The 20,950-nt window shown below is 45.4% G+C and overlaps 2 protein-coding genes and 3 long non-coding RNA genes across 16 annotated transcripts in view; 3 read left to right on the top strand and 2 right to left on the bottom strand.

The window, feature by feature from the left end:
• Positions 1–5,698, bottom strand: part of SEC31A (SEC31 homolog A, COPII coat complex component) — a 71,425-nt gene extending 65,727 nt beyond the window's left edge. For 10 of the 12 annotated variants that reach the window (XM_019552728.1, XM_019552729.1, XM_019552730.1 and 7 more), the window contains exon 1: positions 754–836. In XM_019552728.1, the coding sequence (XP_019408273.1) occupies positions 754–832 (79 nt within the window). In that variant the 5' untranslated portion in view covers positions 833–836. Of the gene's footprint in view, positions 1–753; positions 837–5,599 lie in introns of those variants that run through there. The other 2 variants (XM_019552731.1, XM_019552733.1) reach the window with 2 other exon arrangements.
• A 1,242-nt stretch (positions 5,699–6,940) lies between these two features.
• Positions 6,941–8,638, bottom strand: LOC109321984. Its single transcript, XR_002104258.1, has 3 exons — positions 8,553–8,638; positions 7,543–7,583; positions 6,941–7,013 (listed from the first exon to the last, which is right to left on the bottom strand). It is a non-coding gene; the product is annotated as an uncharacterized LOC109321984 (long non-coding RNA).
• LOC109321986 lies at positions 7,045–8,716 on the top strand. The gene is made up of 3 exons (XR_002104259.1): positions 7,045–7,056; positions 7,814–7,816; positions 7,952–8,716. It is a non-coding gene; the product is annotated as an uncharacterized LOC109321986 (long non-coding RNA).
• An 846-nt stretch (positions 8,717–9,562) lies between these two features.
• Positions 9,563–16,756, top strand: THAP9 (THAP domain containing 9; the record flags this gene model as incomplete). The annotated part of the gene is made up of 5 exons (XM_019552740.1): positions 9,563–9,654; positions 11,742–11,937; positions 12,963–13,266; positions 14,819–14,969; positions 15,454–16,756. Coding segments are annotated over exons 1-5 (2,034 nt in total), but the record flags the coding sequence as incomplete, so codon positions are not given.
• A 7-nt stretch (positions 16,757–16,763) lies between these two features.
• LOC109321987 overlaps positions 16,764–20,950 on the top strand; it is an 8,698-nt gene continuing 4,511 nt past the window's right edge. Inside the window, exon 1 of the long non-coding RNA XR_002104260.1 lies at positions 16,764–18,793. This is a non-coding gene — a long non-coding RNA (uncharacterized LOC109321987). The remainder of the gene's footprint in view (positions 18,794–20,950) is intronic.

Below are 20,950 nucleotides of genomic sequence, written 5' to 3'. Positions count from 1 at the left end.
AAAAGAGAGGGAGACAGCACAACAGGGAAAGAAAAGTTTTTCTTTTCCCTGTGGTTGTTTTTGTGGGCTTTTCACACAAGAGATGTAATGGAAAAGCTGGCTGATGTTGAATAGTTTAGGCCAGGGGTTGGCAAGCTATGGCCTGTGGGCCAGATTCAGCCCATAAGGCCTTTTGATCTAGTCTGCAGACATGGGGCTTTGGCAGCTTTTGGCAGCTGGGGGTTTCAGCACCAGTAACTTTCCTCTGCCACTGCAGGGAGAAACAGTGATGATCGGCATTTTTCCTGTGCTGTTGCAGAGAAAAGCAGCAGTGGCAGCTCGGTCCTAGTACCAACCTACCTGCCTACCTCTGACCCACACTGGGCAGCTTAAAGAAGTGGCAGACAGGTGGTTTGGGCTACCAAAACTACTGACTAGCTGCTAGCATTGGTAAAAACAAAGAACTATAATCTCATCAGTTGAGAAAGAGGAGCTTTGAAATACAGTAATCAAGGTTGTAGTATAGATAGGGGAAAATGCATTTTTACAATGTGTAAAAGCATAGGCAGGTGAGTGTATGATTTATAGGGAAAGCTGCTGTCACAACTTGGAAAGTTACCTTCAGTAGACACTGTACTGCATGCTCAGTTATTGTGTCAAACTTCAGAACATTCATTTTCTATTCTAAGGTTCAGCTATAGCCACTGTATCATAATATAGGCTGTCCATAATTACAAAGCCCCTCTCATACCATAGAGGTCTTCAAGGACTTACCCGTGGCCAGGTAAATGGGATGATGCTGGGCAGGACTCCACGCTTGAATAGCAGTGCGATCAATCTCCTTGAGCTTCATCCTGCTAAAAGAAGGTAATTTTTTAATACTACAGGGACACTAGACAAAATGGTACCAAGATAACAGTGAGGAAGTATACTGCACATGGAGTGCTAGGTATGGCGGGCTTTTGTTGAGAGGAGGATAACACTGAAAATTTAGCTCAGTTCAAAAGAAATGAATACTTGCTAAAGAGATTGAAGGTATCCCAGTTAACTTGGGAATTACAGCATCACACTTACAGATTGGGAGATGACTTTCTAAGCAACACAGCAGCAGAGGGGGAACTCGGAGTCATAGTTGACTCCAAAATAAACATGAGTCAACAATGTGGCAAAGTGATCAATAAAGCTAATCACACTTTATCATGCATTAACAAGTGCATCACAAATAGGTCTAAGGAGGTGATACTTTCTCTCTGCATGGCATTGATAAGGCCGCAGCTAAAGTACTGCATCCAGTTTGAAGCGCCGCACTTTAAAAGGGATGTAAACAACCTTGAGAAGGTCCAGAGGAGGGCTACTCGGTTGGTTAGGAACCTGCAGGTAAGGTCCTATGAGAAGAGATTGAGGGACCTGGATCTCTTTGGCCTCCATAAGAGAAGGCTGAGAGGTGACCTACTGGCTGTCTACAAGTTTGTCAGGGAGAGGACAGCAAGGAATAGGAGATGCTCTGTTTGCCAGGGCGCCCCTTGGAATAACTAGGAACAATAACTAGAGGCAGGTTCTGTTAGACCAACCTGGTGGCCTTCTATAACCAGGTCACCAAATCCTTAGACGCACGGATAGCAGTGGACATAGGCCTTCCTAAAGTCCAGAAAGACTTCAACACTCTCTCACCCTGTTCTCATTAGAAGACTGTGGGACTGTGGTGTCGACACATACACAGTCAAATGGGTCGCCAACTGGCTGGAGGGCCGCACCCAGACAGTGGTAGTGGACGGGTCATTTTCGACCTGGAGGGATATGGGCAGTGGGGTCCCTCAGGGCTTGGTCCTCAGGTCTGCACTGTTCAACTTCTTCTTCAGTGACTTGGATGAGGGGGTAAGAAGCACCCTGTTCAAATTTGCTGATGACACTAACATGTGGGGGGATGTGGGCATGCTGGAAGGAAGGAATAGGCTACAATCGGACCTAGACAGGTTGCAGGAGTGGGCAGATGAGAACAGGATGGGATTCAACACTGACAAGTGCAAGGTGATGCACCTGGGCAGGAAGAACCAGCACCATACCTACAGGCTGGGGAACTCCCTTCTCGTCAGTGCAGAGGCAGAAAAGGATCTTGGAGTCATCATTGATGACAAGATGAACATGGGCCGGCAGTGTGGGGATGCAGTCAGGAAGGCCAACTGCACCTTGTCATGCATCCACAGATGCATCTTAAGCAGGTCCATGGAGGTGATCCTCCCCCTCTGCGCAGCACTGGTCAGGCCACAGCTGGAGTACTGAATCCATTTCTGGGTGCCGCAAGAGAAATGTGGACAACATGGAGAGAGTCCAGAGGAGGGCCACTCACATGATCAGGAAGCAGCAGGGCAGGCCCTATGAGGAGGGGAATCTGTTCAGCCTCCACAAGAGAAGGCTGAGGCCGGATCTAGTGGCCTGTTACAAGTTAGTCAGAGGGGACCAGCAGGCATTGGGGGAGTTCCTGTTCCTCCAAGCACTACCAGGAGTGACTAGAAATAATGGTCACAAGCTGGCAGAGGGTAAATTCAGATTAGACATCAGGAGGCGCTACTTCACGGTCAGGGTGGCTAGGATCTGAAACCAACTTCCAAGTGAAGTGGTGCTGGCTCCTACCCTGGGGGTCTTTAAGACAAGGCTAGACAATCACCTTGCTGGGATCACTTCACCCCAGTACTCTTTCCTGCCACAGCAGAGGGTCGGACTTGATGATCTGCTCAGGTCCCTTCTGACCCTACTAACTATGAAACTATGAAATGGCCACAAACTGAGAGGGGGCAGAATTAGACTAGACATTAGGAAGAACTTCTTTATGGTAAGGGTTACCAGAAACTGGAATAAGCTTCCAAGTGAAGTGGTGCTCTCCCCTACTTTGGAGGTCTTTAAGAAGGCACTGGAAAAACACCTGGCTGGGGTGATCTGATCCCAGCACTCTTTCCTGCCCAGGGCAGAGGTCAGACTAGACTGATTGATCAAATACACAATTTCAATACCTTAAGCTTAGATAATGGATCTGATTCTATTTTTACTTGAGTCTTGAAAATTCTCTGTCCGTTCCAACAACATAGACCCAGATTATAATACTAGAAACACTATCTACTAAGTGAAGTATGTACTGTATACTCTACTTACATGCATACAGGATAAGTAGGAATACAGCATGATATACATACAGCATAATTTGGTTATTTGTATACCAGTTGAGTGCATAAGTTATGCAAGTGTGGTCCATCTTTTCAAGCCCTGCTGTCTTCTTTGTGATGCAACTCCAATTAACAGAAATGTGGAAGGGAAGCAGCTGTAACAGGACTGCTATTAGAAGCCTTGAAAAAAAATGACAGGAGCTAGCCACTTCTGCAGGTGTCAATAACTCAGCACTGACAGTGCAGGGTACCTGCTGGGCTCAGTTTACATCTAGCCTGAATAAGTGAATACTCTGGGCTAAGCATAAAATCTTTTTTTCAGTCCCAAAGCTATGCATTTAAACAGAACATACTGTACATAATAATCTGCCTTGGGTGTTTTCAGATGATTTCAAGACAAAAGGTCTTTCCAGCTGTGTTCCTGGTAACTCCTTATGTCATTCATATGAACTGTGTATTCTTTAAAGGGAATATTTTTATCAAGTTAGTATGTAACATCTCAAAAGGAATTTAACAAATTGCATTTATCTACATAAGTAAACTGGAAGGCCAACAGTAATCGTCTCCCCTGTGAATACTTCCTTGCAGATCTCCATTCTACCCTTAGCTATGAAACAGTGTCAAAAGGCTTACAGTTTATGTCACATCAACCCAGAGGTACCTTACGAGTTTCTACCATCCTTATCCCTGTGCAGCACAAGGTAATGCCACACAGCGGTACCCAAACTAGCACTGTAGGCCCTGGCTCTGGAATGGGAAGTAATACAGCCATATTAGCACTAAGGATAATCATCCTGGCTGAGAAGCAGGGCACAGCAAGGCACTAATATGGCTACACTGCTTCTAGTTCTGCATCAAGGGTGTACAGAGCTAAGTCAAGTATCTCTACAAAGAGCTGCCTTGGGCTGTTAGAGATACTGGTACACGTGCTAGAGCAGTGTTTCTCAACCAACATGTCCCACTGGTGGGACATGAAGGTCATGTACATGGGACTTTTAATGTCTTTAAAAGTTTCCATTAATGATCAATATAATACTAAAGTGCATGTAAACATAAGAATACACTTCTTGGAAAAGTGTGGTTTTGTTTTTATCATAGTGGGATCAGGATTTTTGACAAAATGGCTGGTGGGATGCAAGGGGCAAAAAGTTGAAAACTGCTGTGCTAGAGTATCTCCTGTTCAGCATGACTCCCTTGTAGTACTGAGTGAAAACCTGGGATGTAAGCTGCAGAAGCACTTTCCAAACTTCAGGAGACACAGTCCAGCTGGCAGGTTGGCCCTGAACCAAGTGTGCTCCAACTTACTGGAGCAGAGAAGACTATGGATGGATTCAAAAAAGGACTGAAGTCCAAGGCTGCAGTCACTCTATGAAATACTAAAGGAAAAAGGTGATTATACTTGGTATCAAGCACATAAGGCCCTAAAGTGCATCTGGAAGATGGACTACTCACACTGCTCTATCTAGGGGGGCATAAGATAAGAATCCTAAAACACACAGAATTTTTCTATATGTTGTATCCCTTCATAACAACAAGCATGTATAAATCCTCCTCTTATTTTTACCTGGCCTGTAACTATAGTGGCAGATGGCTGCCCACTCTCTATTAGGGGGTACTGCATCCCTTAACAGAGAGATCATGACAGCCATGCAGACCCCCAAGTGGTGCTTTTAATGACTGATGAACCAATTGCCCTTCCTGAAGAAAATGCAACAAAACACCTCAGTTCCCTCCTACAGCCTGCTCTCTCTTGCAAACTTCTGTAGACAAATCTATGGCTCGAGGACTGGACTCTTCACAGTTGCCTTAATACTCATCCAAGGAGCTGTGGGAGAGTTCACCCTCAAAACTGTGGGCTTGCCGAGAACAGGAACAAAAGGTTAAATCATACCAGCCCTTTAGTACCCCAGAGCAGGCTGGAAGCCAGCCTACAGAGTGGATGCATTCTGGTGCCTATTCCAGAGCCCAGTCCCGAAATAACTAGTCGCATCCTGAAATTGCCACCCAGGGCAATGAAAATCTGGCCCGACGAACCTCCTGATTGGCACAGGGCCCAGCGCCAACATGGCATCGACAGAGCTCGGCACAGGCATTGGAGGGGTGGACAGAGCCTGGTCCCCAGCGACTCAGCGCTTCTCAGGGCACATGCACCAGCGATGCTTCCTGCTTTCGGGGCCAAAGCAGCGCAAAGCCAACAGTGGGGGAGCTCCCAGTGGTACTGCTTACTGCAAAAGCGGGGGGGGGGGAGAGAGACACCCTCCTTCCTCAGCACTGCCACCCCTTCTGCAGCCGCGACCCCCAAGCCCTGCCCCAGCCCGCTCCCATGCGATGCGCAGCGCTACAGGAGGCTGAGAGACACCAAGGGGGGGCGGAGGGTGCCTGTGCCTGCTGCCCAGGCTGGTGGCTGGGAGGCGGGGCAAAGCCAAGCCAGGCCGGGGCGCAGCAGCACCCCCACTCCTCACCTGGCCCGAGCGAGGCGCCGGCTCCTGCTGTGACTGCGGCCCGGCCCAGCGGAGCTTCAACGTGGCAGCCCCGGCCCCGCCCGCCGCCTTCCGGGTCGCAGCGCCCGCGCCGGCGCCTTGCAGCCGCCCCGCCCCCGCGCCGCCAGGCCAGGAGGGGCGCCCTCCGCGCCGCAGCTCCAGCTCTGAGGAGCCCTGGCGGGGGCACTCGCTCCCTGCCCCCAGCTTGAACTGCGACTGGAAGCTCAGCCCCCAGGCCCAGAATGAAATCTAGGCCGCGTGTAGCTTAACCGAGAAGAGGATGGTTTTTTTAATAAACATAAAAGTGTTATTTTGCAAGACTTTGGCCAGTTGTGAGGTTCTAGGACTGCCCTGCAGCTGAGGCCCTCAGCCTAGTGCTCCACCCCCCACCCACACAAGTTGAGGCATTGAACTCCTCCTGTGCCTGAAACCTTGCACAGAACACTTTTTGCCCAGCTGTTTAGTAAGTCTCATAAAAAGGTATCACATCTACCCCCAAAAGAAGCTTGTCTGCCCCAGGGGGTAGACTGGGACTGGAGTGGCTCCTGCAACAAGCACCACACTAGTGGCTATAGATTTAAAAAAAAAAAAACAAAAAAAAAACCCCACACACAAAACACCAAGGTGGCAGGCATTTCTACCAAGTAGAGTCCCCAATCCCCTCAAAATGGTGGTACATTGCAAGGGTTTCTCTCAGAGTCAAGGGACAACTGAGGCTCCTGGAACAACGTGTATATTTTATTTTTTTTAAATCTAAAAGTTATTTTGCAAGAGCATATGCAGTTATAAGAAACAATCCCCTCTGCCACTGACTCTTTCACCCAGAGTGCCCATTAGTTTCCCCATGAGGTGTCAGCTTGGTACTGCCATCTCACCCACAAAAAGCACCACAAAAACTGATCAAAGATGAAACCATGGCACCATGTATTTCAAATGACAGCAGGTTTTATTTATCAATAGATGGAAATGTTATTTTCCAACAGCATATCCAGTTATAATAGACTGCAATACAACCCCCCCCCAAGTGCCCCCAGTTTTCCCCATGACAGGAATGCTGAAGTTGAATGCATTTCAACCAACCCGCTCGCTGTCCCAACAACCACCATGTAAGAGACCAAAGATGAAACCAAGGCAACATCTATTTGAGCCACAGAAAGCATATTCTGTTTAATTAAAAAAGCAATTTAAAACAAAACAGCAGATACAGTTATGTACAAGGCATCATCCAAGATTCATGGAGGCTGCTGCAACATTTTTTGAATATCTTGCTTGTGCCCTTTAAGAGCAATTTTTAAGAGCTCCTCAAAGAGCTTTCAGAGTTTTCATGATCTCTCACTATTTGAAGATGACATTGTGATCCATTTGAACTTAGCGCTTCACAGCTCCCTGCTGGTACCTAGAAAACCAAAGCCACCTTGATTAAATCATGCTCAGTAGAGGTCCAATCCAAGTTTACTGAAGATCAAAATCTATATTCCATTGCCTTAGCTCACCAAAACAAGAGCCAAGTTCTTCTTAAACACATTTATAGAGTAGCCAGTTGGAACAGAAGAATTTTTAAACCCATCTCAGGAAAAAAAAAAAAAAAAAGTAATGAAATGTCTGTACACCCATTTCAGAAGGCATGCCACTTGTGGTCAGATAGTTTCAGATGAAATGGCTTATTGCCTTGCACAGATCTAACGACTTCATGTGTCAAATCCTCCCTCAAGTTATATCAAACCGATGGAGAAGTCAAGCAAGAGGGATAGCAGTTCATACCCCAACAGGTGTGGAAATAAGTGAAGTTAAAAAAAAAAAAAAAAATTATATCTGATTTTGTTGAACCCATGCAAGTCACTAAATGAAAATCCCTCACTGTTCCAAGTCATATCTAGGCAGAGACTTGGAAGTTTACAAGATTTAACAAGCAATATAGAACTTACCCCACCATCCACAGTAAGAACAGGAGCAAGCCTCAACTGAGCTATCAAAATAGGAAGCAAAAACAAACAAACACACAAAAAACAAACAAACAAAAACAAAACAAAAAAAAAAACACTTTAGTTCCTGGAAGGAAACAATTTTTATTTAGGCTCAAGTCAATTCCAGTGAAGAGCTGAGATATAGCCTACCAAGGTTTTACTCTGTAATATTACCCATGTCCTCATCCAGTCAAGTGCTAATCACAGTGTTTCATGATGTGAACAGCAGTAGTAGGTTTTAATCATTGGACAGTAGGGAAAAAAAGAAAAAAAAAACAAAAAACAAAAACACACACAACACCAACCCACAACAGCATGTTAAAGTACAACACCGGTGTTTGAAAGTCACCTTTTACACCAGCTCAACAAGCAAGAATAGCCAGTTGGTCAAGTCAAACAATTCTTCTTGAAGCCACACACATGCACTCCCACCCTCTCCCATTTCCAATTGTGAAAATTCTTGCATCAGTTATGGCAAAAACAGTAGGGAGGAATGAAGGAACAGTCAAAATTATTTACAAGAGTGGAAACAAACATTCAAGAATCTGGCTCTGAGTGCTGGCTCCAGAACTTGACATTGATACTGGTTTTGTATTGGACTTCAGTTACATTCCTGAAGGAGCAAAGAATTAGGTAGGAGATAAATCAGGGCCAACTGTAACTAGTACAGCTGCTTTAGAAAGCCCTTCAATAGGCAAGTTTTAAAAAGATGCAGTCCTCACTTGCAGAAGTCAAATCCTCGGGGGGGGGGGGCAGCAACAAGTCCCCGGGCAAAAAACAGCCTATTTACAGCATGTAGCTTAGATGCACATGCCATTTAAACCACACAGTTCAGTTGGAGAACTGAAGGGTAAAAAGATATTACCCAAAGCTTGTCTGTGGAGTACATACTGCTCTGGTTCAATTAGGATACTGCACTAGGCCTTAACAGACAATATTTTGAACATCCTGGACAAAAGCTTCTCTCTCACCTTGTATTCAGCCATTTCCTGAAGTGGAGCCATAATGCTCATTTAAGAGCGTGCTCAGAGCTAAGGCAGCCAGGAAGGACTCAGGCTTCACACAAGGATACATTCAGGACAAAAACAGAAAGGATTTCTGCCATAGCAGCTATTATTCACAGGCAAGCATGCAGCCTTAAGGTCAGAGAGTATATTGGGTAGTGAGATATTAGGAGTAAGTCACAGCACTTGCACACATACACTAACAAGCAAGAACATGCTGCAAGCAGCACAAGAGCCACCATAAGGACCAAGCAACTTTACACAGCTCCCAACCCACCCCTTTCCCCAGGTGCCAGCACGGCAGGTTGCACGGGGTACCCCACAGCAAGTTACCACAGTACTCCCACCTGCACCAGCACGGGCTACGGTGCCAGATCCCTTTCCGGGTATCTCTCAGCAGGGGCTTCTCCCCAGCCTACGAGAACGACATCTCCACAGGGGCTGCAGCCCGAGGCCGGCGCCAGGCCCTAGGCTTGGCCAGAAGCCCTCCCCTGCAGGAGGGCAGGCGGGCAACAGGCTCCGGCGCACCCTGGGGGAGGGAACTATGTCAAAGGAAAGCAGTACGACAGCGAGGAGACCCCCTCCCGCCCAAAGCAGCAGAAGCTGTAAGCACCCAACCCGCCCACACCCCAGCAGAGAAATCGGATCGCTGCGCCCCCCAATATATAGCCGGACAGAGCCCCGGTCCCATTGGCTCCGCGCGTTCCTGCTACTCATTGGCTGACCCCTCCGCTTCCGCCGCAGTTGATTGGGTTCAAGGCCCCTCCTTCATTTCCCCCTCCCACCCCACTTCCTTCTTCCGCTCCGCCACGTGAAGGTGGGGCGGAATCCGCAGCCAATGAAAAGTTCCCTTTCATAGCAAGACGTAAAGGAAGAGAGAGCCAATGAAAAGCGGCATAGGAGCGGCATTAGCCAATCAGATGATTGGCTCCTATGAGCGAAGGTGGTGTTTCTGCGGGAGTCAGCGTGTAGCGCTGCGCCCGTGTGCCATGACTCGCAGCTGCTCCGCTCTGGGCTGCAGTGCGCGGGACAACGGGCGGAGCCGGGAGCGGGGCATCTCCTTCCACCAGTGAGTGCGGTGCGACGCGGTCCTGTCCCGTCAGCGGGTCGCGTGACTCCGAGAGCTCGAGATTTGCGAGGGACCAGGAAGTGCCGGGGAGCCCGCGCTGAGCCCCGCTGCATGGAACGGGCGCCTACTGCCTTGACATGGCCTCTGCACAGGTCCTATAGATGTACATATATGTGCACACGCAGCTGTATATGTGTACGTATGCATACAGATATGTCCATATTTGTGTGTACATATGCGTGTGCCTGCATACGTGTATATATAGATGTACACATATATATGTATACAAATCTATGTGTGTAAGATCATACAGAACTGGGCTAGACATTGGTGACATGTAGGGGTACACACAGGTGCACCCCCAGAGAAAAGCAGTGCTGGTGGCACCTGTAGGCAGTAGCTACTCACCACCGCCGCCTCCTCCCCCTGCCACCAGCACTGCTGGTGGTGTCTGCGTGTGGTTGCTGATCGTTGTTGGCTACTGCTGATGCTGCTGGCAACCTCTGTAGATAGTTGCCAAATGTTGGTTGGCATTTATCCCTTCCCCCACTCCCACTCCTGCTGTTGACACCCCCGTGGCCATCTGTGGGAGTTCCCTGCTTGCTGCTACCTGTGGGCAGTTGCTGTACACAGCCAGCCTCTAGGGACACACATTCATGGGGCCAGATGCACCTAAGTCAGACTGTCTGGCCCTGTGTCCCAATGGCAGAGAGCAGATGCTGAAAGAGAGTGTGACTTGAACATAACCGGTGGTTTCCCACTGTTCTTCTCTCACTTGCAGACTCCAGCATTTACATTCTAGGAAATTCTGATTCAGAGGCTGTGCCCCTGTTTCCTGTACTCAATAGCTACTGATGCCCCTTCCCTCCAAGAATGTGTCTCTTCCATGTTTTGAATCTGGCTAAACAGGCAGCTTCCACAACATCTGGTGCCTGGGAGTTCCATGCTTGGCTGACACACTGCATGAAAATGAACTTCCTTTGGTTAGTTTTAGACTTAATAATGTGCTAGTTTTATTTTGAGAAATTTCAAAGCCCAAGAGGCAAGGCTTGTTGTGGGTGAGCTCTCTTATTAGACCAGCTGCAGGGGGAAGACGTAGGCAAGCTTTCCAATGCAAGACCTTCTTTAGGTCCTTGAATGTGTTGCTTGAAAAGCTTGCATAAGTAGTCACATATTCACTGGCAAAGATTGCAAATCATTGGAGATTAAAGTCAGTCCATACTGAAGTTAGCACCATAACCCTCACCCAAAAGGGAGCAATTCTGCAAAACTGTGAAGGCACTTAGGGCATTTATAGATGGGGAGGGGCAGCGTTTTAATTAAGACAGCTCCAAGAGCTGGGCTGATTGAAAGTGCCTGGAGCATCTCATGTCTCAGCATCCCTGCTCTGAAAAAATGGTGGCAGGGCACTTTAAATTAAAGCTCGCTCCGATGAGCTTTAGTTCAAAGCACTCTGTTGCTGTTTTTCAGTGTGAGGATGCTGGAGCATGGTAATTACCATATTCTAGCAGATTCAATCGAGTCTGCTCCCTGCATGTGTATAGGAGCCCTTAGGTACTAACCTGCTTGAATCTGCATTTTCCTGTGCTTTAACTGGCCTCAGTAAGTGTTGAGCTGAATTTCTAATACCATCCTTACTTTATCTCAACCATGCTGTTGGCCCAGTAGAAGATATTACCCAGAAAATAATGGATTTTGCGGACAGGGAGGAAAGGACTCTTCAGTCAAAAAAGACTACACAATATTTCAGCAGATTTTGTCTTTATCTTTCTCCAACAAAATTACTTTTTGTTAGAGACCAATCCAGTGCCATTTCAGTATGCCAAACCTCAGTTCTTCAGAGTGAAAGTGATATTAGGAATACTCTGACCTGTTCCCTAGTTAAGGGACTTTAGGACAGTCAAGTTGTAACTTGCTAAAACCCAAATGTTGGTATATGAAGGACTCTTTCTGTTTCACACACCTTTGTACATTTAGAAGGCTATCTTGGACTCAATGGAATCACATGGGTTTTACACCAATGTAGGGGCAGAATTTGGCTCTGATGGAGGTACAGTTATAAGACAGCTCTGCTACTTTTGTTGCAGGTTTCCCATTGATGCCATACAGCGTAATAAATGGATCCATGCTGTTAATCGAGCAGACCCTAAAAGCAAAAAGGTTTGGATTCCAGGGCCTGGAGCCATCTTGTGTTCCAAACATTTTTCAGAAACAGACTTTGAATCATATGGCATGAGAAGAAAATTACGGAAAGGAGCTGTGCCTTCTCTTTTTCAATACAAGGTAGCTGAAAAGAATTGTTAAGAAAATTGCCATGCTTGAAAAGGCATAGAAACTTGAAAAATAAAAGATAAAATGACAACGAATGTTTTGCAACTCGGGTAAAGCCACAGCAGCACAAATTTAAATCTCTGTAGGTGGTTTCCTGTCAGACACTTTTGAAAAATAAACCAAAATTAGGAAAATATGGAGGGGGAGGTTGCATTTCTTTCCAAAAATGAATGCCCAAATTTGTTTGCTATGTAGAATTTTAAAAAAAGCACCTCACAACAGTGTTGGGAGGTGTGAAGTCCTCAGTGTGAAGACCTTATTTGCCAAAAGTGTTGTATGATGCACTGTTTTATCCAATTGTTATAATATGAGCTGATGAATAATAGCTCTCTTTCTCCAATTCATGTCAGATGTATTTCTGTTAATTAGTTATTGACTGACTATAACCAGCTTACAAACTGACACTATTTTATCACTAAATTTAAATGTTAACTGCTATTTTCATGAAACTGTAAGGCTACCAAAGCTGGTCTTTTAAATGTATCCGATTGCATCTTTCTGCTCATCTGTCACACCTATTTTTATATAATAGACTTTATTTTACCTTTATTTTTCCTAAATACATCTTCCCCCCGCCCAAATTTCAGATAATGTCTCCAAGCTTCTTATTTCTCCTCACATTTGAACAGTTTTCCACTGCCTACCATAGCTTTGCTTTTCATTTGGCAAGGCTCTTTTTATAACAATGACAGTGAGACCATTTCTCTGTCTTTCCGTGTAGTTTAGATTCTAGAGACCTGACAGCATCTTTTGTCCTATGTTGTGTTTTCTTCAAAATAATAATACTCTTCTTATGGCAGAATACCTTGTACACTATCCCGTGTTCCCCATACATTGGCGAGAGATCCAGTTAATCAAAGATTAGTTACAAGACCAAAAACTTGGGCTGCATTGTTAGTTAACTGTAACCATGTGCCTGTTTGGATTATCTTACCTCTGTAGTAGCCTCCAGATCCTTTTTTTCTTTTTTCCTTCAGGAATCTCCAAGTACACGCCCTAGAAACAGAACATCTAAGAAAGCATTAAAGCAGCCGCTGTTAACCCATGTCCCTGATAAGGAGGCCATTACCGAAGACCACAACTACAGTTTAAAGGGTGTGACAGCTGCTGAGCAACAGACAGAGATGAAAGAAATATTACAGTCACCCACAAGAAAATGCCTTGCAACACAAAGGTGCCTCCCACACCAAAAAGGAAATGTAATCAATGTCATCAGTGAGCTGACAGAGAAGCAGCTGCTCTCTGAAGAAGCTGCAAATTTGCTTAAAGCCCAATTTTCAGGTACTGTGAAGGGTTTTCTTATAGGCTTTTCAGGAAAGGGACTGCATTAGAGTACTTTTTACCCAGTGTATAACCGAGTCAGAACTGGACTGACCCCATTGGGGCACCTTGGTTCTGCTAATCTGTGAACAACTGCCATAAGCAGAGGCTTTGGAGAAAATCTCTCCTTTTTTTGTAGATCTCTTAAATCAGTTGCTCAGGTAGCTTGCTGTCAGCCTGATCCTGCAGGGTGCTGACTTCCTTTGACTCCTGTTGCAGTTATGGTGAATTGATGGACTCACCTGGACCACGAGTCCCAGAAACCATTTAGACATTGGGAGTCTGTTCCGCTCTGATCACCAAACGATTGGTCTTTCCTTGTCTTCTGCATTTGCCTGGGTTAGGTTCAGGCCTTCCTCAGCCTTGTAGGATTCAAGTCCTCTTCCTATGACCCAAGGGCTTTCCTGGGCCCACCTATATAGTCCTTTGAGCTTCAGGTTCTCTCTCACTGTCTGCCCTCCTGGTCTCTGGGCCTGCCTACCCAGTCCTGTGGACTGTAGGCCCTGGTCCCTAGTTTGCAGTCTGACCCCATCTCCACTCCCCACACAGTAGCAGAGACTCCCCAGGCACTCCCTGTGGCTTCAAAACCCCCTCAGAACTGTTTTTGGTCCTCCAGCCTTACACAGTAGTAAAGAGTAAACTTATGACTTCACTTCAGTGCAAAGCATTGCTGAGCTTCCTTTGGCCTCTGTGGTCTGGAGCGCCTCCTCCCTGGCTGGTCAAAGCCAGACTGAGACCTCAGCAAGGATGCCTTATAAAACCTATAACCATGCTCCCCTTCACCCCGACTCATCTGACTAATCACTTCCCCATCAGGCCTGCCAACCATGGCCCAGGGTCCCACAGTTTCTGTGTTTCAGGTTCTGATTGCTCTTTCTGCACCTGGGGTGAGCAGCTGTTTTTGAATCATATGGCATGAGAAGGGCCCATTACAATCTTTCAGATCACCTGCTATGGCATTATGCTGTTAGCCTGATCATGCAAGGTACTGAGATCCTTTGACTCCTGTTGTGGTCACAGTGAATTGAGGGGCTCACTTGGACCACAAACCCCAATTAGTTCTATAAGCACTTTGCATCTGTAGATCCCAAAGGCAGGAGCATCTCAACAGCTCTCTCCAGCAACTTGAGAGGCTGGACCAACCATGCGCTCCATACTGTGCATATACAGAGAGACAGGCAGCATGCCAAGGAGTGCAAAGTCTGAAAAGGAAACAAGTCAAGACAGTAGTCATTGGCCACCCACAGAAGAGGACAGCCCAACTGACAAGGATATCACAGGTGCAATTTCTTGGGTTGTGTCCTCCTTGCAGGGAGAGAGAATGCATTAGCAAACCTGAATGTTGCTTTTTCACAACAAATGTACTCAAATAAATGGTGCCACTAGGATTTAGAGCTGTGTCTTGTCAATCACAGCTCATTCTTATCCCACATCTCATGCCAGTGCAGTTGTGCTTTTCTTCCAATCTACTTTTCATGCCTCTTACCAAGGTGCTTTTTATTTCTAAAAACAGATTTGCCATGGGGATTGCCTAGCTGGAGACAGATGGCAAAATACTCCGCAGAAATGCGGCAGTTCGCCTGCACACTCCACATCTACAGCAGTAAAGCCTACGATTATCTAAGAAAGACTTTTCCCTTGCCTCATCCTTCCAGTTTAACAACGTGAGTCTTCATTCTCGCTACCATACTAGGTTTCTAGGTTTCCATAAAGTAAGAAGGAGCTAGACTGCAAATGCATGAAACAGGGCTTGTTTAGAGGGGGAAGTTAAGTGCAGTAATAGTGCATGAATTTATAGCATGCTAGATACTCTGTGCTAACTCAGTGCAGGGACACATAGTACACTTGCAAAGTGGAGTAAGCTGCCTTGCAGTTAGTGTGTAGACAAGCCCTGAAAATAGCAAAGAGAGTATTGTGAAGAAAGGACTGGCCAGGGTTTCAGGCAGGAACAGCAAAGTATGAAAACTGGTCTTCAGGACAGTAGTTGAACATCTCATTCTTTTGGGTTTCAGTGCCTTATATGCGGTTTCTGAGTATTAATTTGCATTGAATATCTGTTCTGTTTAACACTTTACCAAGTCATAAAACCTGTTGTCTCTATCTCCTTTAAAGTATCATTCCTAATTATTTCCTCCTTTTCTCTTCCAGTTGGTTGTCTAGTGATGATGCTAATCCAGGCTTCAGCAATAGCATCTTTTCTCGCCTGCAGGAAAAAGTGGAGAAGGGTGAACAGGCCTATCAATACTGTTCCCTGCTAGTAGATGGTTTGGCTCTCAGGAAACAGTTGGATTGGGACCCCAGGATTCAACATTTGACTGGGTTTATGGATCTGGGAGTAGGAGTACTAGATGCTGATGAAGCACCGCAGGCCTCTGAAGCTATAGTCTTAATGGCAGTAGGGGTTCTTGGTCGCTGGACAGCTCCTGTGGGTTATTTCTTTGTAAATGGAGCCACTGGCCATATGCTAGCTCAGCTGCTGCATCAGGCTATCAACAAGCTGAGCAATATCGGTATTGTGGTTCTCTCTGTGACTTCTGCTGCCAGTGCTCATGGCATGGAAACAGCAAAGGCACTGGGTGTGCGCATGGATGTTGACAATATGCGGTGTACTTTTCAGCACCCTCACAGCTCCACTCATCAGATCGCTTACTTCTTTGACACTTGCCACCTGCTGCAGCTAATAAGGAATGCATTTCAGTGCTTTCACAGGATAGAGCACACCTGTGAAACAGCCCACTGGCAGCATATAGTGGACCTAGCAGCTCTGCAGGAGAAGAGATTATTACGCACCAGCAGCAGCTGCTTGTTGGGCTCACTCACAAACAGGGAGAGCTGTTACTTGAAGGTGAACTATGCTGCACAGCTGTTCAGTGATGGTGTTGCGAGCGCACTGCAGTGGCTCCAGCTGTCTGGCCTGTCTTCATTTCAGAATTGTAAAGGTACCATCAGACTTGTGCGCTTGGTGAGCAGTCTCTCTGACATTTTTCATGTCAGGAGCCCTTATGGGAAAGGATTGAAAGGGCCTTTGTCACCCAAAAATTATGCCAAGATCAACTGCCTCTTAACTGAGGCCAAGAGCATCTTTGTCACATTAACTGATGCTACAGGGAGATGTGTTCTGAAAAGCAAACGGAAATTAGGATTTCTGGGCTTCCTGCTTAATGCTGAAAGCTTAAAATGGCTTTATGTCAACTACATATTGCCAGAGAGCACAGCATTCTGCTGCCTCCTAACTCATGCATTCAGCCTAGACCACCTGGAACAGTTCCTTGGGACTCTCAAGCAAGCATGTGCAGGTAGCAATCCTACATGCACCATGTTCCAGGCTGCTTATCGTCAGCTGCTGACCAGGGATAGTTTGAGGCGAGGATCCCAGGAGAATAACTTAGTAGGTGATACAAGCACTTTAGATGCTTCTCTTCTTCGCAGGAAAAACTTAACACTTCACAAGACACTTTCTCAGTTGAATCTGGGTAGGACGGAGAGTACATCAATGGATTACATGTACTCTGCTGGCCTTGTTTCCTTGTATTCCCCACTGAGCAATGTGTTGCTAGATCTGTCGCTGTATGAAGAAAGCATCACTGGCACTGCTGGCTTTGTTGCTGAGAAGTTAGCAGCTCTTAAAAAATGCGAAGCTTGCTTTGCTTCTCTTTTTGAGTTGGATCATGAAATCCTAAACTGCGGTTCTCTGTTATGCATAAAAAAGATAGGTGGCTTGAGTTTGCCTTCAGAGAGTATGCGTCAGATTGTCAGTACTGCTGAGCAAGTCCTGAGGACGCATGTGAGAATGGAAGAATCTAGCTTAAACCCAAAACAAAGGGATTTGTATCTAGAACAGAAAATTTTACATGAGCTTTCAGGACACACTCCCTTCTTCCCCAGCTTAACTGATCATCTATGGGATGGGGAATTGCATGTTGTCAATCACTACACAGTCCTATTAAGGGAAATAATACAATGTTATTTACATATCAAAGCTGAACTTGCAAAAACATGGGGTTTGGAATACTGTTCTGGAAGGCATGGATTGAAGAGATTGCCTAAGAGAGTTTCATGTTCATCCTCATTAAAGACTTATAAATCTATTCAAATCTTACCTGTGCCATAATGACTCATTCATTTGTTACATGTTAACAGATCTCCCCTTGAGTAATGTTTAGATAAGGTGCTCTGTACAGTTCAGCTATCAGAGAACTGAGATGGTGCTTTCCATTCAATATCTCAGTAGAATTGTCTCTGGATGGTTAATAAAGGGAGTCCAACAGGGACAGGCAGTCTTGCATTAGAAATGGAAAGCAGTTTGATTTTTATCCTACATTCCCACTTAAAAGTACTACAAAGGTACTGCGAAATACAGAAAATGGCAGGCCTTGATTTTGTTGGCAATTGGAAATGCACATTGAGCTGCAGTTAGTTGCTACCACTCCCCTCCACTGCCAGCTTCTTGGGCCCAGGGGGATGACATCGTCCTGTGGTCAGAGGGGGGTGAATACCCCTGATATAAATCACTCTATGCTTGCCTCAGGCAGTGGTCAGTGAACAAGTTTCCTTTAGTTGCTTTAATAACACATATGAGAAAAGATCTTGATTTTAGGTACCTCAATAGGAATAAGAAAACTTTGTGGTGAGCAGTAAAACTAAATGGGAGAGGACTGGGGGCAAAGAAGCTGTCATGGAGCTAGACATGAGTAGAGTGAGAGTTTTTACATGTTTATCTGTAAATCTATATCATCCTATACAGAAAGTGGGAAGTCACTTGGTTAATAGTTACAGGTGTGTTTGACCCTGCCATGCAGAGCTTGCAGTATGAAGACAGGCACAGTAGAATACCTAGTGGAAAGTAATACTTGAGAAATCTTTGCTTTGTAGTTCCCCCCAGCCCTAAAAAGTGCATTGAAGGCAGTGCAGATGGTTTGACAGCCAGGGTCACGATTTGCAGATTTTATGAAAGATGCGAAGGAAAGGGTGAGCTGGAAGATTGGTCTGCACAGAAGGGGAGCAGAAGATTAAATGGAGGGAATGTTGGACAAAGAAGGGACGAGATAAGATCATAGTTGCACTATCAGCTGAATCTGCAAGATGCTGAAAGGCAATTGAGTACCTAAGGTGGAGTAGCTCATTTGGAAGAAGCTATGCACAGTAACCGGGACTTGAGAAAGCAGTGTATAGGCTATCATATGCATGCAATGCCATGTATAGCAGCCTCCTGCCTTCAATTGGTTTACCTGTGTACTAAAGTAACCTTGGACAGTAAATGTTATCAAATACATAAAATAATAAAAAGCACCTTACTTTTTTTTCTTTTGGTTTCTTTTGTTTTATATTCCCTCAACCACCCCCCCTTCTCCCTAGGACCTTATTTTAGTATTCACCTTTCTGGTTCTGTTACTTCCTTCCGTTAACATGTTTCATGTTCTTTTACTCTAGGGATGACCAACCTGTAGCACGCATACCACAAGTGGAACAGATGTTAGCCAGATTACAGGTACCCTTGTGGGTAGATTACAGAAACAGGTCTACAGCCCAACCTTTTATTTGCTTCCACTTTAAAACATGAAAACAAACATTTATCTGAAATCTATCTTGCTACCTGCAACAGCACAATATAGATCTCACCTATATCAGCTGGGGAGACTGGAGGGGTGGGAGAAGGGTGGCACAGATTGGCAGCTGGTCTCAACTTTGCTGAGTTCTGCAAGTTTCCTTCTAGTCTATGCCCAATATTTATAGTTGGCCAATTCTAACAAATGATCTCGGATTGGTTTTAATTTAAGTTTCTTTGCTTCACTGAAACTTTTGGAACAGGACTGAACCTCTAGATCTCTTGTGGACTTAGAAGGTGTCAGGATTTATATCTTTGAGAAAGAAAGAAGGAGGGTTTCTTATCTCCTTTCCTTCCCCATTGTGGAGTGTTGCTCGATGCTGGCCTGTTTTTATTTGTTTTTTTACCTTAGTTTATGTCTTCTCTGACAAGGCTGTTTTGTTTTTGCAGATTATCTAAACATCATTATGTTAAAAATATATCTATTATAGCAAAGTAACATCTGATACATTTAGTTGCATCATTCTGTACTTCTGTTTTAAGATAAAGCTATGATATACTGTATTTGGATTACTTAATGTGTGGCCCTCCCTTGTAGCCTTTCAGGATTTGTGCCTCGTTTAATTGTGTTTGTTTGATGGCTTCCTTTCATTGCTAAGTTAGTTGTCACATCTCCAAAGGGTCATGCTATGGTCACTCAGAAACAGGCTTTGGGCCTTCTGTTTATCAACACTGCAGCTTGGCAGCACAGGGCATACACCAGATCTGAGAGGAGGAGACAGAGCAGCAGATCAGGTAGGGAGCAGAAAGAACAGCAGGTCAGGCAGGGGAAAGCGATCAGAATGGCACTTTGGGATGGTGTAGGGCTAATTTGTGGCACTCCTGTCAAAGGTTGGCCCCCACTGCTTTATTCCATGCTGTTAACAGTTAACAACTCTTACATTTTACTCAGTAGTTCCTTTTTTTGTATAGCTCCTCCTCTCTCTTCATCATTTAATTTCCTCTTTGTGGGGAATTATTATAACTTAATGCATCCAATCCTGAGAGGTGCTGCATGCTTTCTAGTTCAGTTGACTTGAGTGCACCTCACCTGGTAGGAGCAAACCCAGTAATGGTATCATGAAAGAAACATCCCAACAGGAACTGGTTTTAAGAACAGAAAACCCAAGAGCTCTGTATGCCTTTTAAGATAAGAGTGTATGTACAATGATAAATAAAAAGCAAAGATTTGGACTGGGAACCTCAGATTGTTTACACACTTTAACTCTCCTGGTATACTTGTCAAGTAGATGGGGAGGAGATATATTGGCTGTTTCACATGCCCCTGAAACAGTCACCTTTCAGGGAAGCACATAGTAATGTTACAGAATGGCATAAGACAGGACACAGCAAATCCCATACCCACTTTAAAGTCTTGGAGAAGCCTAAGCAAAACCTGATTGCTCCAGATTGGTCAGTTGAGCACCAAAATTAAGTTTCTTTCCTTTCTTGCCTAAAATGCCCCCAGAAGTCTAATAATCACAGTACTTCAGTCCCATCTACTAGAGACTATCAGTGAGCATACACTTAACATTATACTTCAGCTTTGATTGAAGTATCAATTCCAAAGACAGCCAGCTCTGGAATCACCAGTTTCACTGCCAGTGAGGTAGTGTTGTATGCAAGTAGTAGCCCAGCCAAGCCAGGTGAATCTTGGATAGGGTAAGGGACAGAGAGGACAGGGCAGCCTGGCTATAGGCCAAATATTAAGGGCCTGAATTCAGATCGTGTTATAAAACAAGAATGGAGAAGCCCAAGGTTGCGTGCTCCTGAGTTTTTATGCACATTACTGAAATAATGCAAACCCACAGAGCAGTCTGTTTTGCCAATTCAAGAACTCCTTTGCATGCCTCTATCACCTATCACACATGAATGAGGCTCCTAGACTAAAAATCATGGGCTATAAAAGACAGTTACACTGTTGGAATGAAGCTGTACATTTTCCTTCCTTCCTCAAAACAAGAATCTATTTCATAGATTTCATAGACATTAGGGCTGGAAGGGACCTCGGAAGATCATCGAGTCCAGCCAAAGGGCAGGAAGTCAGCTGGGGTCATAGGA

This window comes from Crocodylus porosus, unplaced genomic scaffold (assembly GCF_001723895.1).
Source record: "Crocodylus porosus isolate Cpor-Errol unplaced genomic scaffold, CroPor_comp1, whole genome shotgun sequence".
In the NCBI taxonomy this organism is placed as follows: domain Eukaryota; kingdom Metazoa; phylum Chordata; order Crocodylia; family Crocodylidae; genus Crocodylus; species Crocodylus porosus.
Note: the sequence above shows the minus strand (reverse complement) of the source record. Positions and strands in the feature narration are given on the sequence as shown.